The sequence below is a fragment of the Callorhinus ursinus genome, unplaced genomic scaffold, assembly GCF_003265705.2.
Source record: "Callorhinus ursinus isolate GAN/ISIS: 27379988/994484 unplaced genomic scaffold, GSC_fseal_2.0 scaffold14, whole genome shotgun sequence".
Classification (NCBI taxonomy): Eukaryota; Metazoa; Chordata; class Mammalia; order Carnivora; family Otariidae; genus Callorhinus; species Callorhinus ursinus.
This window is the reverse complement of record NW_027397076.1, coordinates 33,375,188-33,394,590: the sequence shown is the minus strand read 5'-3', so window position 1 is coordinate 33,394,590 and position 19,403 is coordinate 33,375,188. Positions and strand designations below refer to the sequence as shown.

At 36.4% G+C, this 19,403-nt stretch overlaps 1 protein-coding gene and 1 pseudogene across 3 annotated transcripts in view; one reads left to right on the top strand and one right to left on the bottom strand.

The window, feature by feature from the left end:
• TBC1D15 (TBC1 domain family member 15) overlaps positions 1-19,403 on the top strand; it is an 81,097-nt gene that overhangs the window by 15,759 nt on the left and 45,935 nt on the right. For all 3 annotated transcript variants that reach the window (XM_073900658.1, XM_073900657.1, XM_025883021.2), the window contains exons 2-4: positions 11,002-11,100; positions 11,626-11,700; positions 15,676-15,814. In XM_073900658.1, the coding sequence (XP_073756759.1) occupies positions 11,002-11,100; positions 11,626-11,700; positions 15,676-15,814 (313 nt within the window). The remainder of the gene's footprint in view (positions 1-11,001; positions 11,101-11,625; positions 11,701-15,675; positions 15,815-19,403) is intronic.
• On the bottom strand, positions 58-703 carry LOC112832365 (prorelaxin pseudogene; annotated as a pseudogene).

Below are 19,403 nucleotides of genomic sequence, written 5' to 3'. Positions count from 1 at the left end.
CTACATTACAACACTTATCACTTAAGTTTATATAGGCCTGTCTCTTTTCAGGAATGTTTATTTATCTAAGCCTGAGGTTTCTAATTCTGAAAGACTTTTGTCTTCAGCTTCATATTGTCCACTAAAAACAATTTTCTTCAATTCTTCCAAGTTAAGATTGGAACTTTCCAGTGCAAGTTGTAGCTCTTGTAATGATGGCTGCCTCGCATACAGCGTTGCCTTCAGCTCCTGTGACAAATTAGGAATATATTCCAACACTGTATTTAAGGTTTTTGTATTGATGATGGAGGATGGCTCGACTTCTGCAAGTGGTTCAGATGTCTGCTGAGGTTCCCGACCTTTCTGGAGAGGCTTTCCTCCCCAGGAGACCGAGCCGCAGATCCACATACATAGGCGGACTAACTCGCGTCTGCATGCCTTAATTATGTCGTTGTCATTCTGAGCGGGGATCTCTCTGGGAGGTTGGCTCGGTAGCAGCCATAACCTTAGCAGGTGGGACAAGTACAGGAGTGGCATCTTGGACCACATCGCTTCTGCTCTGGGTGTTTTTCCTCTAGGACTGCAGCCGCTGTCGCCCACCGGTCTCTGCCTGTGTTCCAATCGTCTTGTCTTCTTTTTTTGAAAGATATTTTCTCTGCATGTAGAATTATAGGTTAACAATGTTTTCCTTTCAATACTTTAAAGATGTTCCAAGGAGATAGGAAGAAACATTGGGAGGTGATGGATATGTTTATGACTTGATGATGATGGTTTCATGGGTGTATACTTATCCCCAGACATATTACCAAATCATACACATTAAAGGGGCGCCTGGGTGGCTCAGTGTTAAACATCTGCCTTCGGCTCTGGTCATGATCTCAGGGTCCTGGGACTGAACCCCACGTCCATGCTCCCAGGGAGCCTGTTTCTCCCTCTCCCTCCACCCCATCCCTGCTCCTGCATGTGTGTGTGTGCGTGTGCTCTTTCTCTATCTCAAATAAATAAAATCTTTTTAAATATCATACACGTTAGAGGTGCCTGGGTGGCTCAGTTGGCTAAGTGTCTGCCTTCGGCTCAGGTCATGATCCCAGGGTTCTGGGATTGAGCCCCACATCGGGCTCTCTGCTCAGCGGGAGCCTCCTTCTCTCTCTCCCTGCCACTCCCCCTGCTTATACTCTCTCTCTGTCAAATAAATAAATTAGATCTTTTTAAAAAAAAACGTATACATTAAATTCATGTCAATCATATCTTAGTAACATGGTTAAAAAGAAAAAAGTGTTTCTTCATTGTCTTCTAGTCTTGTTTCTAAAAAGAAATCTGAACTCGTTATATTTAACGTTTTTTTCCTCTGGCTGATTTTAAGATTTTCTGTATATTACTGATTTTGTACAATTTGATTATTATGTATCTATATATAGTTCTCTTTGTTGTGATTCTTGCAATTTTGAGTTCATTGGGCTGTTTAGATCTGTGGGTTTATAGTCTTCATCAAATTTGGAGAAATGTCTGCAGTTATTTTTTCAAAAGAGATCTTTTTCTGTTTCTCCCCTTCATCATCTTCAAGTACTTCAATTATATGTATATTAGACCACTTGAAGTTTTCCTGCAGCTCATTGATGCTCTCTTCACCTTTTCTCAGTCTTTTTTTCCTGTGTGTGTGTGTGTGTGTGTATAGTTTCTATTGCTGTAACTTGAGGTTCATTATTCTTCTGCGATGTCTACTCTGCCATTATCCCTTTAGTGTATTTTTCATCTTACATTGAAGTTTTCATCTCTAGAAGTTCACTGGGTGTTTTTTATATTTTTGATGTCTTCTTAGTGATGTCTAACTTTTTCTGGAATCTTGACTATATCCAATTCAGTTATAATAATGCTTTAATATTCTTCTCTACTAATTCTATTATTTGTGTCATTTGGGGGCATATTTAATTCGTTGATTTTCCAGCTCATTAGGATCAAATTTTCCTGTTAGTGTGCCTGGTAAATTTTTTTTACTAGATGTTAGCTCTTGTGAATTTTATCTTGTTGGTTGTAGATATTTATGTATTTATGTATTACCCTGTTATGTGGAAACCAACACTTTTGAGTCTTGTTTTTAAACTTTGTTAGATGGGTACAGCACAGCATTTAATGTGGAACTAATTTTTCCCCCTGCTGAGGCTAGGCTGTTCTGAGTACTTTATCCAGTGCCCTGGGAATTACGAGGTTTCCCACTCTGGTGGAAATAGTTCTGTGTGAGCTTGCATACTGTTTCTTCTAATAATTTCAAGTGACTTTCCCCCCTAGGTTTAGTTAATTTAATGTAAATTACTGATACACCTGCACTGACCAGTACTCTGCTGACTACTCAAGGAGGGACCTCTGCAGATCTCTTTTGAGTTCTCTGTGCCCTTCTCTCTTCCCTGGGACTCTGTCCTGTGAACTCTCTGTCTTGGCCTCCCCCAATTCCCAGCTCTGTGTCCTCAACTCCAGGAGACTACTAGGTATTGTCTGGGTTTTCTCTCCCTTTGCCAGCTAGAAACTCTCTCAAGACAGTAAGCTCCCGCAGTTGTATGGCTCACCTCATTTGTTTCCTTTGAATAATCACTGTCTTTCATTACCTGATTAAAAAAAACAAAAAAAACAAAAACAAAAAAAAACACTGTTTCACAGGTTTGGTTGGCTTGCTTGCTTTTTTGTTTTTGTTTTTGTTTTCTGGTGAGAGGGTAAATCCAGTCTCTTTCGCTCTGTCTTGGCTGCATGTATAATACAGGGTTTTTTCCCCTCTGTTTTTGGTGGGATTAATATTTATTTTTGCTATATATCCTTTTTTCTCAAGCTCAGGCTGAGTATTTGACTGTGTTCCAAATTTGTTTCCTTGGTTGTTAGGAACTCTGAGATGATCTTTTTCTTCCAGAGGTTTTTTTTTGTTTGTTTTTGTTTTGTTTTAAAGACTTAGAGAGAGAGAGAGAGAGAGTTCATGTGCACACATGCGCACACATGAGCAGCAGAGAGGGGCAGAGGAAGAGGGAGAAGCAGACTCCTTTCTGAGCAGGGAGCCCGACGTGGGGCTTTATCCCAGGACCCTGAGATCATGACCCAAGCCGAAGGCAGACACTTAACTGACTGAGCCACCCAGATGCCCCTCTTCCAGCATTTTTGTAATAACCATTTCATTCTTGTTATCTGTATTGGTTTTCTTTTGCTCTGTGTTTTCTGAGAGGTGATGTTGTCAACAAGACATTCAAGAATTTTATCAGGTGCTAAGTGTTTAGAGAATGTCAGTAGATATTTGGGTAGCTGAAGGTCATCATCACCTCTAGAGTGGGTTTATGCCAGTTTGTAATTGATATTAAAGTATCTTTTTTCCCCATTTCATTGGTAGTCTGTGTATAATTTCTGTAAAGATAACATTCTTTCCCCTCCTCTTCCTTTTATTTTGTTGGTATGTGTAGTGATAGGTGGTGCTATTCCCTCAGATCTGCTTGATGTGTCCTTCTGTTTAGTTTTCTCAGTGTATATCCTTTCATTGTTGAATTCATGTCATGATTTCCGTCTGACAGTATTCCTCCACTACCTATGAGATTTGGTTTAAATTGTTTGTAAAACTGCACATTTTGCTTTTTTTACCAGTGATTTTTAGCATTTTGGTTGTAAAACAAAACTTATTTACAGAGAAATGTTACTTCTATAACTTCATAAGGCAGACATCCTTGTAACCACCACTTCAGTCAAGAAATAGACCTTTACAGCCACTCCAGAAGATCTTCCATGTACCCTTTTCCCCCAAGTAACCACTGTCCTAACTTTTGTAGTACTTACTTTCTTGCATTTCGTTATTGGTACTAGCATTTTTTAAACACCGCTGTCCTGTCTTTTTTTGTTTGTATTTAAATTCTTCTTTTATGTTCTCTACTTAGTTTTACTGGATACTTCTTTCAGTTCTTTTTTTTCCTCAGCCTTGTACCTTTTGTCTTTTATGGTATTTGATATTTATTTTTCCTTAGATAGTTTATTCTCCTGTTTCATTTTAAATTCCTCAGCAAACACGGTATTTCTTGATTTTGAGAAATTGAACCATACAGGAGTCATGGTCCCAAAACCAAAACCCAAAACTACCCCAAACCACCCAAATCCTGATTTTGACAACTGTATATCCTGTTGTGTACAGTTTTCATACTTTATTTTCCCTGCCAAATAAACTGGAAGATGAAGTGAAAGCACCATTTGTATCTTCATTAGAGATGTATCACAGATGTGTTTTTGCCATATAATTTGTTCTGTTGTAGAATATCAAATTTGTAAGTTATTAGGCTTGGAGAATCTGACAGACTTTTTACAGTATCTCAGATATGTGTGCTAGAGAAATGATTAGGCTGTTAAATTTTTACATTCAGTCAGTGCCTGTGTCCTTAGGGTAGCAGTCATGGGATGTGTTTACTGCCTGTACATTGTGTTCCTATTTGGGATGCTTGGTGTGGATAACTCAAGAGTCTCGAACATGCTGTCCATCTCTAGTAGTGTAGACTTTTGTCCCAGTCTTTTTCTTCTCCTAGCTTTACATTCCCAGCTTCCTGTGCTTGCTTCAGCAGCAAATATACCATTTGCCAATTTCCTGACATTAGTTTTCATTCCCCTTTACCTCATTGGAATATGATTTCTTCTTGTTTTTCTTTCTGCCTTACATTTTTTTCCTATTATGCATATGAACTCATCTTGTCTCAAATCTCAGGTAGTAGAAAGAGGCATTGCTGGTGTCCTTTCTTTGCTTCCTGTAGCACAGAGGACCTACTCATGTTCACAGCATTGGTAATTGCTGACTTCTTCAGATTGGAATATGGGCTATAGTATACTGGAATAATTTTGCTAGTATTTTTATATACTGTACCTTATGTTGATTGGCTTGTCATTGTGTACCCTTTGGACAAATAACACTTGTCAGAGCAGATTTCTGGATCTCAACCCCAACCTTAATCAAATCACTTAACTTCCCTTGCATTTTTTCTCAGTTACAAAGTGGGAATGATAACACATATGTAATTGTGTTATGAGGATCAAATGTGATAACATACAAATGCTGTGTAAAGTAATGCGTAATAGAATATTACATGCTGATAATAACATTTAAGTTTTCTTTTAAATTTGCATTAGAAATTATGAACAACACCAGAGTAAAGAAATTGGAAACTTGTTTTACTAAATGTATTGCCTCAGATGAAATTCCTGATATAATTATTCCCTGTAGCAAAATAATTTTTCATATCAAACAAGCTTGGAGATAGCTTTTCAAATTCTAATTATTACTATTGATGAAGATAGGAAGCAAAACGTCCTATGGCAGAAAGATACTCTTCAGGAATCAATTCACTTATAGAGTCTAATGAAGAAGAAATACCATTTTTATATTGTGTAAGATCAGAATTTTAGTTGGACTTTTATTTCTGTGTTTTGAGCTATTGAAGGTAGTTGATACCTGTAAAGTTGTATTTTATTAGGCACATGTACTCAGAAGCTGGAGTGATGAACTGACTGCTGTAAATAAAAAAATAAGTAAAATCATTCCCACAAAAATAGAGTGAAGGACTTTATTAAAATGAATGATTCAAACTAAGATGATATAAAAGAGAGTGCTAGCTTTTTGTGTATAATATTTAGAATTACAGATGGGTGAAAACCAAAGATTTTTGTTTAAAGGCCACATTATTAAGTAGTTAGCTGCTGCATTGATTTATAAATGAAAGACATTTAAAAATTGTTTTTAGTCCTAAGCAGCATTATTTTCTACATCTAAGCAATTTCAGAAACTGCTTTCCTCTAGGGAAGGCATGTGAAATTTTTCTGGTAGTTTCTTCAGGCAGTGACAGTTGAAATTTAATGGATGAAGGTATTGGAAAATCTGAAATCCACTCCTTTCTTTGGTGTGCATGTGGTCTTGAGTAAAGTCACTGAACAGCTTTGTGTCTCAGTTTATTCTTCTGTAAGATGGAGATGGAAATAAAGTCTATTTCTGAGACATTCAATTTGGCTCTAAGAATTAAATAAGATCGGAGTGCTTTGAAAACAATAAATAGTTAAAACTTATTTAGTTGTTTACTGTTTGAAGTAAATTATGTACTGATGCAACTAGTTTAGTCCCTTTAAGTCTCATAAGACTTCATAAGGTTTAGGAGCTCATGGAAGGTAAGTTTATTAATTTCATTCTATTTCTGGCAGGATTAGTAATTTGTATTGGTTAACATCACACCTTTCAAATTAGAAAGCTGAACATGACTGCTTTCTAAAGACAGTACAAGTCTGGGTTTGGAGTTGTGGATTTTTGGACGTGTAATTTGTTCCTCAAAAAGTGCTAAAGAGTTCAGGACAGAACCCAGAATGAATGCAGCTTGGATTTTTTTGTAAGGTGCCTGGTACTTTAATGCTTTTTAAATATTTTCTCAGTGAAATTACTTAGGAAACCCAACTTTTTCTTAAATGAAAAAGAGAATAGGCAACATTTGACCAATATATGCATGGGTAAGAAAGACTAAGGAACTCTTATGTGCTTCAGTTAGGTAAAGTGTTTTATTTGGTTCTTTAGGATTCATTTACTTTATTAAGGTTCCAGAGTCTGTTTAGTGTTAATAGTATTACAGAATTTTAGATTGCATTGTTAATGATACGAAACTTTCCTGGGCAAATGAGTGTCCTTTTTTCTACTATAAGAACTATGAGGCTCTTTTTTTTCTATTGGGGGGAGGGGCAGAGGGAGAGAATTTCAAGCAGACTCCCTACAGAGCAGGGAGCCTGATGTGGGGCTTCATCCTTGATCCATGAGATCATGATCTGAGCTGAAACCAAGAATCGGAGACTTAACCAACTGAGCTACCCAGGTGATGGGAGAACTATGAAGCTCTTGATTATTGTTTTAGCTGAGACTTAGGTGAAAGTATGCTAACATGTAGTTTCCAGACATGTCTCTGATCTCTCTCTCACTAAAGCTTGAGATTTTAACGGATTTCTTTCCCTTAACCTTTCAGTACTTTGTATTGTGGCCCCAGATATAATTATCTAGTTTAACCTCTTGTTTTGAAAATTGATAAATTGAAGTCTGGAAAGGTTATAGTTTATACTTCTGCAGTTTCCTTTTTTACTTATTAAAATTATTTTTTATTACTAAGCAATGTGTAACTATTTTAGCTTTGAAATATTCGAGTACGTTAGAGGCATCAACATAGACAGTTACAGTTTTCTTTCAGCCTTTCCATATCCCATTCTCTTTCACAAGTAACCTCTGTTAACAGCTTAAAGTGTGTCCTTCCAGAACTTGTTTGGGTATTTTACAGCAATTTATAGAAGCTTTAAAAAATATATATATAAATGTCATCATACTATATATAATTGGCAGTTTTTTCCATGTTTGTTTGTTCATTTAATCTATCACATCCTTTCTTAATTCCTGAATAGTATTCCCCATAGAATGACTATCCCAGGAGGTATTTGATCATTTCCCCTGTGTGGATATCTAGATTCATAACTTCCCTTTCCTTTTTTCCTTCCTCCCTTACCCGACCTGATGTTATAAATAACAGTGCTGTGAATAGTCTTAAGCATATCTTTATGCACATGTGTGAATAAATCTGTGTACTCTAAAAGTTTTTATCTTTATGCAAACAATATAGAATTGTCTTCTACTGCTCCCCAACTTGTGCTGTCCCGAGTCTTTGCCTTCTGCTTAATGCTGGTCTGGTGCTTAACGACTATTTCAATGAAGGCCATCTTGGGTTTTTGAGATCAGAATTTCTCTGGTGATCTTGATTACTAGAAGGACTCTTTTCCTGACATATAACTTCATATCACTAGTGATAACGTAACACGGGAATAACAGTACAAGTAATGTACTTTATAACATAGTAGCCAAGAGCACAGTTCTCTGGTATCAGACTCCCTGGATTTTAATCTCCACACTGCTTCTTAACCATCCCTTACTATTTGCATCAATGATCTTAGGCAAGTTATTTAATCTCTCTTTCAGTTTTCTCATTAACACAAATGGACTTTCCATTCTAATGATGTAGTAGGATACAGTTATAGAGCCTGTGGTCTAGGGTTAGGGGGATTAAGCTATAGCATGTGGAGTTCCTGGTGCATAAGTATTCCATAAATGTTAGTTAAAAACAGGAAGATGCATACCCATTTACATTCATAACTAGGGTGTGATGGTGATGGGTTGTGAAGGTGCTTCTCTTGCATGTTGGTCCCCATGATATTCTGAATAGTGAGATGGTAAATATAAAATGTCCGTACTACTCAAAGCAGTCTGCGGATTTAATGCAATCCCTATCAAAATACCAACAGCATTTTTCATAAAACTAAAGTAAATAATCCTAAAATTTGTATGGAACCGCAGAAGACCCCGAATAGCCAAAGCAGTCTTGAAAAAGAACAAAATTGGAGATAGCACAGTCTCAGATTTCAAGATATACTGCAAAGCTGTTGTAATCAAAACAGTATGGTACTAGTACAGAAATAGACACACAGTTGGGTGGAACAGAACAGAAAGCCCAGCAATAAACCCATGTCAATTAAGCTTCACCAGAGGAGGCAAGAATATGCATTGGAAAAAAGGCAGTGTCTTCAACAAGTGGTGTTGGGAAAACTGAACAGCAACATGTAAAAGAATGAAACTGGACACATTTTCTTAAAATCTACACAAAAATAAAACCAAAATGGATTAAAGATCTAAATATGAGACCTAAAACCATATAAATCCTAGAAGAAAACGTAGTAATTTCTTAGACATCATTTGTAAAAACATTTTTCTAGACATGTCTCCTCAGGCAAGGAAAACAAAAGCAAAAATAAACTGTTGGGGCTACCTGCACAGCAAAGGAAACAATTAGTAAAACTTAAAGGCAGCCTATGGAATGGGAGAAGATATGTGCAAATGACATGTCTGATAAAGGCTTAGTATCCAAAATATATAAAGAACTTATGCAGCTCAACACCAAAGAAACCAAATAATCCAGTTAAAGGGGCAGAAGACACAAATAGACATTTCTCTAGAAGACATACAGATGGCCAGGAGACACATGAAAAGATGCTCATCATCACGTATCAGGGAAATGTAAATCAAAATCACAATGAGATAGCATCTCACGCCTGTCAGAATGGCTAAAATCAACAACACAAGAAACAACAAGTGTTGGCGAGGATGTGGAGAAAAAGGATCCCTTGTGCACTGTTGGTGGGAATGCAAACTAGTGCAGCCACTGTAGAAAACAGTATGGAGATTCCTCAAAACATTAATAGAATTACCGTAAGATCCAGTAATTCCACTACTGGGTATTTGCCCAAAGAATATGAAAACACTAATTCAAAGGGATACATGCATCCCCATGTTTATAGCAGCATTATTTACAATAGCTAAAATATGGAAGCATCCCAAGTATCCATTGATAGATGAATGGATAAAGATGATGTGGGGGCGCCTGGGTGGCTCAGCGGTTAAGCGTCTGCCTTTGGCTCAGATCATGATCCCAGGGTCCTGGGATTGAGCCACACATTGGGCTCCCTGCTCAGCAGAGAGCCTACTTCTCCCTCTCCCTCTGCTGCTCCCCCTGCTTATGCTCTCGCTCTGTCTCTCTCTGTCAAATAAATAAATAAATAAATCTTAAAAAAAAATGTGATATACACCCTCCCACACACACAATGCAATATTACTGAGCTATAAAAAGATGAAGTTTTGGCATTTGCAACAACATGGATGGATCTAGAGGGTGTAATGCTAAGTGAAATAAGCCAGTCAGAGAAAGACACCATATGATTTCACTTATATGTGGAATTTAAGAAACAAAACAAATGAACAAAGAAAAAGAGACAGACAAAAAAACAAGGCTCTTAAATATAGAGAACAAACTGATGAGTACCAGAGAACCAGTGGGTGAGGGGTGGGTGAAAGAGGGGAAGACGGTTAAAAGAGGGTATGTGTTGTAATGAGCACTGGGTATTATATACGACTGATGAATCACAGACCTGTACCCCTGAAACAAATAATAGATCACATGTTAATTAATTGAATTTAAATTAAAAAAGAAAAAAGTACACTTACGATGAGCACTGAGTAATGTATAGAATTGTTGAATCACTATGTTAATTGTTGAATTAACTGTTAATTATCCTGGAGTTAAAAAAAAAAAAAGAGGTCTACATAAATAGAAACTTACACTCTATTTCAAACTTCTGTATGTGAAAAGTACTTAGGTCTCAAAGTGATTATTTTATTTCTCTTATTTTCATAATGAAAAAAAAATTTAATTGTTTGAAATGGGCCCCAGGAATGGAATCTTAAATTTATAACATTATGCTAATAGAAGATAAGACTTTACATGGTTCAGTTTACTCAGGAATTAGATTCAGTCTCCCTTATATTCCCACAGGATATTTTTCAGGACAATGTCTTAATCATATCTATTTAACTATAGTCTTTTGCATGCTTTTACAGATAGAAACACTCAGTAAATATTTGTGTGCATGAACTACTTTAATCGTTCCTAGAAGTCCTTATCATTACTCCTTAAAATTCCCATATTATTCCCTGAATTTCTGTGCCGCTGTGCTACAAAAACACTGAAATGATCTTACAGTAAAACGTGCTGTTCTAGGAATAGTTAGCATTGATTCCTTATTGTATTTCATCTGTTCTTATTGAATGTTTTCGTGGCCTTTTTCAGTTTGAATCCAGTATTTTGCTTAACGTTTGTTAAAAATGTATTTTAAGTGGAATTCACTTGAGACACATTAGCAATTAGTGTGACGTCTTTGTTTATGGAGAAGATCAAGATTGTGATTATCACTAAACCAGCAAACTTCCATACAGCAAACTACCTTCCAGTTTATCTTAATTTGAAGTGCTCTTAAGCCTAAATGGTATTTTTAAAATAATACGTTTATATATGAAATAATCAGAAATGTGGTTCAGGCATTATATGAAAATACATAATTTTTTTAACAAATGTTGAAATCTAACTGAATAATAATGCTGTGATTCTTTTTTTGTTGTTCCAGATTATATATGAACAGGAAGGGGTCTATATTCACTCATCTTGTGGAAAGACCAATGACCAAGACAGCTTGATTTCAGGAATATTACGTGTGTTAGAAAAGGTATGATTTTAGTAAATGATTTTATTTAATAATTGTTTATGGCAGTGGTTTATCTTTGGGGCATTATCAGTAAGTTTGAATTTCATGTGTAAGGTGAAATTATGTAATTGAACAGTGGTTATAAATTTAACATGAAAATGATGTTGAAAAATATGTAATCTCTACACTCAGTATGGGTCTCAAACTCACAAGCTTGATATCAAGAGTCCCATACTCCAGTGACTGAGCCAGCCAGGCACCCCAGGAAAAAAATACTTTAGATAAGCCCATAAAATGGCATGGAATATTAAAAACTTATGTAAAAGTTTCAGTATTACAAATTTTTTGTCATGAAAAATAAGCAGAATTTAAAAATGTACGTAACATTTATTGTCAAATGGTGGTTTACTTGTGATACTGCATATTTAAAATGCTAATATTTAAGGGTTTAAAAATTTCATTTTGCATTCAGGGAATTAAAAATAGGTAACTAAGAATGTAAGATATTGCTGACTAGTAAATATAGTCCATAATTTCTTTCTCTAGGATGCTGAAGTAATAGTGGACTGGAGACCATTGGATGATGCTTTAGATTCTTCTAGTATTCTCTATGCTGGAAAGGTACTTAAGAAAGAAAGGGTGTGGTTAAAGGAATGCCATTTTTATTTTTTTGTTTTTGTTGTTCATTCATCATTCTTGTATTCATTTATTCATTCCAGTGTAAGGAATGGCATTTTTAAAGCAACATCTTTGAGCTATAATTCATATGCCATAAAATTTACTCTTTTAAAGTGTATAAATTCAGTGGTGTTAGTATATTGAGTTGTGTAACCATCACCAATATCTAATTTTAGAACATTTTCATTACTCCTAAAAAAGAAACTACCTCTTCGTAGTACACCCCTCATTCCCACTTAACTTCAGCTTCTTGCAACCACTAATTTACTTTTCATCTCTGAGAATTTGCCTTGTGGACATTTCATCTAAATGGAATCATACAATATGTGATCTTTCATGACTGGCTTCTTTCTCTTAGCCTCTTGTTTCCAGGGTTTATCTATGTTATAACACCTCTCAGTTCGTTTGTCCTTTTTCTTTCTTTCTCCTTTTTCTTTTCTTTTTCTTTCTTTCCTTTCTTTTTCTCTCTCTCTCTCTTGCTTTCTTTCTTGCCTTTCTTCTTGCCTGCCTGCTGAACAACATTGCATTTATGGAAATACAGTAGTCTCTCCCTGTGCATGGGGGATGCATTCTAAGACCAACCCCCAGTGGATGCCTGAAACCACAGATACTGTTGAATCCTATACATACCAAGTTTTTTCCTATACGTACTTACGATAAAGTTTAATTTATAAATTAGGCAGTTGAATGACGTAGGCATTGTGAAGTAATGTTAGGCTACTAACTGTATGTAAGTACTGTCAGAAGATGGATCATCTGCTTCTGGATGGACCATTGTTGACTGTGGGTAACAGACTTTGGGTAACACACTGTGGAAGAGAAAAACCATGGATATGGAGTCAGGGGTGGGGGAACTACTGTACCACATTTTGTTTATTCATCAGTTGGTGGACATTTGGGTTGTTTTCATTTTTAGGTTAATATAAATAATGCTGACATGAACATTCATACACAAGTTTCTGTGTGGATATATATTTTTCTCTTAAAAACCCAAGAGTGGGATTGTGGATGATGATTGGGATGATAACTATGTATTTGCCATTTGTATTGTGTGTTGACTCACTATGGAAGGTAGAGATTTCTTTTTTATCTCTAATTCACCCTGAAACTCAGACTCAGTTCTCTACATTTCTTCTCAAAATATCTATGTCTATCTTTCTATCATCTATTTATTTTTTAAAAGATTTTATGTATTTATTTGTCAGAGAGAGAGAGCACAAGCAGGGGGAGCTGCAGGCAGAGGGAGAAGCAGGCTCCCCGCTGAGCATGGAGCCCAATGTGGGACTTAGTCCCAGGACCTTGAGATCATGACCCGAGCCAAAGGCAGATGCTTAACCGACTGAGCCACCCAGGCGCCCCTGTAGATGAACTTTTAATTAATTCTTGTTTTCAGTGTGTTATCCCTTTGTTCACTGTGCTTGGTTTCTCCTAATCCAGAAATAATCTGTTTTATTTTTTCTAATGAATAACCCTCCAGCCTTCTGGACTTTTGTTAGTACTCTTCTTTTTAGCTTGACCTCTGTTCTAATTTCCAGAAGTATTTGATCAACCAATTCCAAGCCTTTGTGCTGGTGGGGCTCTGTAGATGCTGCTTAGCTCTCCACATTGATTTCATTCATTCAGTTTTCCTCTCTATTTTTCAGTCTATTTCTATTTCTTAATTTTTCTTGTGCCTTTATAATATGTTTCTGTTCCTACAAATTTTCCTTTTTCCATTTTTAAAAAGAATTACAGTAGCAATATATGAGTACATTCTTGTAAAAATATTCAAATAATAGAAACAATAGAAATTGAAGTCTTGCTTGACTAGAATCTTGTCCTTTAACTGTCCCTGTTTAGTGTGTATCTTTCCAGACTTTAATCTGTACATATTTTATTATCGATCTATCTAGACCTAGTTTTTTCCTCTGTTTGTAATTGCATATGCTACCTGTGGTTATACTGCAAACATTGTTTTGCAGCTTCTTTGTTTAATTTACTATTATTTAAGAGTAAATAAATATTAACATATATCAGTTTTTGAACTATGGCTTAGTATTTCCTTGGCTACCTTCTAGTTTGTTTATTCATTCCTTCACTGATGGGTATTAAGATATTTTCAGATTTTCATTTTTACAGTGTTGCAATGAAAATTGTTACATATGCCTCTTTGTGTACATGTGTGAGTATTTCTCTAGAGTGGATAATATAAAGAGAATTATTGTAATGACACACATGTATAGCTTGAATCTTTTTTTTTAAGATTTTATTTATTTATTTGACAGAGAGAGATAGCTCAAGCAGGGTGAGTGGCAGGCAGAGGGAGAGGCAGGCTTCCTTCTGAGCAGGGAACCCAATGCGGGTCTTGATCCCAGGACCCTGGGATCATGACCTGAGCCAAAGGCAGACACTTAACCAACTGAGCCACCCAAGCACCCCCATAGTTTGAATTTTAATAAATAATGGCTATATTGACATTTTGGAGTCAGTAGTAATTAGCACTGTCATCAGCAGCGTGAGATACTATGTCTTTACACTGTCTTTCCTATTTTATTTGTTACTTGAATGGGTCAAAAAATTGAAATTCATCTTAACTTCCTTTTCTTCTTCTTCTTCTTCTTTTTTTTTTTTTAAGATTTTATTTATTTGAGAGAGAGAATGAGCGGGGGGAAAGGGGCAGAGGGAAAAGGAGAAGCAGACTCCCTGCCAAGCAGAGAGCCTGTTGCAGGGCTCAGTCCCGGGACCCTGGGATCACCTCCTGAGCCGAAGGCAGATGCTTAACCAACTGAGCCACACAGGCATGCCTCCCTTTTTTTTTTTTTTTGAAGATTTTATTTGAGAGAAAGAGAGCATGCATGTGCAAGGGGAGTGGCAGAGGAGGAAGGAGAAGGGAGGAGAGAGAGAATCTTGGACAGACTCCATGCTGAGTGTGAGCCCAATGTGGGGCTCGATCTCAGGATCCTGAGATCCTGATCTGAGCCGAAACAAAGAGTCAGACACAACCAACTAAGCCACCCAGGTGCCCCTTAACTTACTTTTCTTTGATTGTTTCTGAAGTTGGACATCTTCCTATGTTTGTTGCTTCATATTTCTTCTTTGACTTGCTTGTGCATACCATTTGCTTGTTTTTCTGTTTTGATATTTGCCAGTTTCTAAATAATTTGGTAGGTGTTTTTGTATTCTGGATGTTTCTTTTGTCTGCCATATATTTTGAAAACACTTTCATCCAGTCTTGCTTATCTTTAACTTAGGTGTGCTACTTTTTATAGTATAGGAATTTAATATTTTGATTTAAATTATTAATATTGAATTTTGGACATTTAGTTTTATTCTCTTTTAAAATAGTAAGTTCTTTAGAATTATACATGTAGATATGTTATTTGTAGCTCTTAGCTAATTTTGACTGAGAAATATGCAACCAGTGGTGGCTTAAATAAAATAGCCACCATTGGTTATTTTCCTCAAATAACTACAAATCTACAGGTTTGGAGTGATTCTCCTGTTTTTTCTCTTACAGTCATAACATGGCTGCCGTATTTTTAGGCGTCATAGCTACACTCAAAGCAGCAGAAAGGGGAAAGGGATGAGGCTTTTTTATTAGGAAAGCAAAAGCATTTCCAAAAGCCCTGCAGTTGACCTCTGCTTTTATTTCATTGGCAACCCTAACTGCAAGGGAATCTGGGCAGGCTTTTCTTTTTTTCTTTTTTTTGTGGAGGGGAGCATAGGGGGGTAGGTGGAGAAGTGGGGGCAGGGATGGGGTGGGTGGCAGGTAAAGATAAACAAGAAAGAAAAGGATAGGAAATAGTGGTTGGTTTTCCTACCAGTGATGTCTGTCACAATCTCCAAACTTAATTTATGTAGAAGTTGAGAATATATTGTTAATTGAAATTAAATTCTAGTTTTAGTCCCTAAATATTTCATATGTTACACTTTTTTTAGGACTCCAGTTCAGTTGTAGAGTGGACGCAGGCCCCAAAGGAAAGAGGTCATCGGGGATCGGAACATCTGAACAATTATGAAGCAGAGTGGGACATGGTCAATACAGTTCCGTCTAAAAAGAAGCCACATACCAATGGAGGTATGAATTAAATCTTTTGAAATCTTAAACTGATATGCTACAATATAATAAAAATAAAAGTGCAAATAAAATTCTTTAGTGTTTCTCTGTCACAAGGATGATTTGGTGCTTTAATACATAGAACTCATATTTTAGTTATATTCCCTCTTCGTCTCTCTTTTTGTTTTGTTGGTTGTGACTTTATTTAAAAAAAAAGTTTTAAAAATTCGTGTTCTGTTTTGTAGTTATTCATGGCAGAAAATAGAAACACTTTAAAAAATTGCTTTAGATGTCTCTCATGCACATTCTTCTAGCATTAAAAAAAAAAATGTTGTTTCGTCCTAAAGCACCAGGGGGAGATGGAGTATACCACTAAACCATACTTTTCTAATTTCAGTGCTTACTGATATCTTCACAGCTCATTACAATATATATTCAGTGACTGTTCTCCTTTATATACTACATGTATATATTTAAATCTGTGTTTCTGTGTGATGATTATCTACATGTAGATAACAAAAAAGAGCCAAGCTAACAGCCTGAAAGAACACATATACTAATGGTGTGTTATTTGTGATTCTTTTAAAAATAATAAATACTTGTACAGAGTTAAAATTTTTTTCCTTATTGATTAATTTGTGTTTTATAACTAAAAAGACATTTAATGTCTTACTCATTTTAGTCTCAGTTTATGATTTATCCTCATTTCCCAGATTCAGAAAAGCTGGCCACAATTGGCTGGAATATGTTTTTTGTTTGTTGTTGCCTAATATCACTGAATCCTTGAAAATGAAAGTGACAGGCTATAGGAAAGAACAAAGGAATGAATTTTCAGAATTTCATAAAAGAAAGAAGCATTACGTGTATGAGAAGAGCATAATCTGACAATAAACGTCTTTTTAGATTAGTGGTTTTCAACTTTGGCTGCACATTGAAATGACCTGGGTAGGTTAGGCTTTTTAAAAAATACTAATGCCTGTGTTTCATCCCAATGAATTAAATCAGACTCTGGGGATGGAAACTGGGTATTTGTGTTTTTTAAATGCTGTCCTGTTGATTTTAATGTACAGAACTGAGGACCTGTGTGTAGCTGTGTAGTTTAGCAAAAAACCACAGATGTAAATACTGCTTATATGACTTGGCCATGCGCTGTGACTTATAGAGTCTTTATTTAGCAATTACTGAAAGTTAACGAGACATTTTCTGGGGGTGCCTGGGTGGCTCAGTCGTTAAGCATCTGCCTTCGGCTCAGGTCATGATCTCAGGGTCCTGGGCTTGAGCCCTACATCGGGCTTCCTGCTCAGCGGGAAGCCTGCTTCTCCCTCTCCCAGTCCCGCTGCTTGTGTTCCCTCTCTTGCTGTCTCTCTCTCTGTCAAATAAATAAAATCTTTAAAAAAAAAAAAAAAGACATTTTCTTTTTTTCTCTGTATTTAAAAAATTTTATGAATGTATAGCAGTAGAAAACAATATTGAACATAGTATGGCCTAGTATGCATACACATGCACATATTTGACAGAACAGGAGTTATGAAGTGTAGTGCATTCCATTCCACCTCATCCCATCCCTTCTTCTCCCAGACTGTCTCATCCAATTACATTTCATCAAAAATTCTTCCTAAAGGGGACACTTTTTTTTAAATTTTTTATTGTTATGTTAATCACCATACATTACATCATTAGTTTTTGATGTAGTGTTCCATGATTCATTGTTTGCATAACATCCAGTGCTCCATGCAGAATGTGCCCTCTTTAATACCCATCACCAGGCTAACCCATCCCCCCACCCCCCTCCCCTCTAGAACCCTCAGTTTGTTTTTCAGAGTCCATCATCTCTCATGGTTCGTCTCCCCCTCCGACTTACTCCCCTTCATTCTTCCCCTCCTGCTATCTTCTTCTTTTTCTTTTTTCTTAACATATGTTGCATTATTTGTTTCAGTTTCAGAAGTACAGATCTGTGATTCAACAGTCTTACACAATTCACAGTGCTCACCATAGCAGATACCCTCCCCAATATCTGTCACCCAGCCACCCCATCCCTCCCACCCCCCACCACTCCAGCAACCCTCACTTTGTTTTCTGAGATTAAGAATTCCCATATCAGTGAGGTCATATGATACATGTCTTTCTCTGATTGACTTATTTCACTCAGCATAACACCCTCCAGATGTCGTCTCCAGACGTCGTTGCAAATGGCAAGATCTCATTCCTTTTTATGGCTGCATAATATTCCATTGTGTATATATACCACATCTTCTTTATCCAAGGGGGACACTTTCTAAGCTTGATGTTTCAAAACTCAAATTTATGCCATTATGAAACATTTTTATATATTTAAAAAGTATTTTTTTCTAGTTTTATTCATTTTATAGTTCTCACATTTTATACCTTTTACTTTTTTTTTTTTTTTTGACAGAGAGTGAGAGAGGGAACACAAGCAGGGGGAGTGGGAGAGGGAGAAGCAGGCTTCCCGCGGAGCAGGGAGCCCGATGTGGGGCTCAATCCCAGCACCCTTGGGATCATGACCTGAGCCGAAGGCAGATGCTTAACAACTGAGCCACCCAGGCGCCCCTACTTCTTACTTTTTTGTGTGACAAAGGAAATTGGGACAAAACTTAAAAAATTGACTATCAAAGACTTAACTTTCTTTATACTTTTTAAGAGTTTCTATTATGAAGTCTTTGTTTTTATATAGCAGATCAAATGTTTTGAAAATGTTTCTTACCAGAACAGTAGACTCCCATCATGTTCTGTACACCCATCCAAATAAAATGTCATGTCCTCGGTGTTAATTCTATTCAAGACATACAGGGACTTACTGAACTGTTTTAGTTTTACTCTTACGCTATTACGGTTAGTTTTCCCATGTCATTGTGTTGGGGATACGTGTTACGTGTGTTTGGTAACATCATTCATCAAAACTAATGTGTTTTTGTTTTGTTTTTAAGATTTTTATTTGAGAGAGAGAGAGAGCAAGAGAGTGTGTGGGCACAGAGGGAGAATGAGAGGGAGAAGCAGACTCCCCACTAAGCAGGGAGCCTGATGTGGGGCTTGATCCCAGGACCCTGGGATTATGACCTGAGCCAAAGGCAGATGCTCAACCGACTGAGCCACCCAGGCGTCCCAGAACTAGTTAGTTTTATTTACCTTTCTTTAAGAGAGAAAAGGAAATTCTGAGTTAACTCTTGGATTCATTAGGTTTCCTTTGTGTAACCCTTTCTATTTCTGGTTGGCTATCGGTGGTAGACTAAATTGCAGATTTCTTTTATGTTGACTTGGTATTAGATTATTAATTTATTCAATGCAACTTTGAGTACCTACTATGTGTTATTTACTCTTCTAGACATTGGGGATATAATTATGAACAAAATAAAGTTCTTGTTCTCATGAAGCTTACTATATTCAAGTAAAGGGGCTTCCAGAATTGACTTGTAATGTTTCTTTCATTGTTTATCAGAGCTTCAAGTGAGGAAATGTGTAAGGCATTTTCTATTCCATATGTGATGTGTTTCTTCCATTAACATGGGAAAATCTGTGTAAAAATTTTACTTTTGAATGTGTACAAACTCCTGAAAATTCATATAGCTTTCATGTATTTATATTCTCCATATGA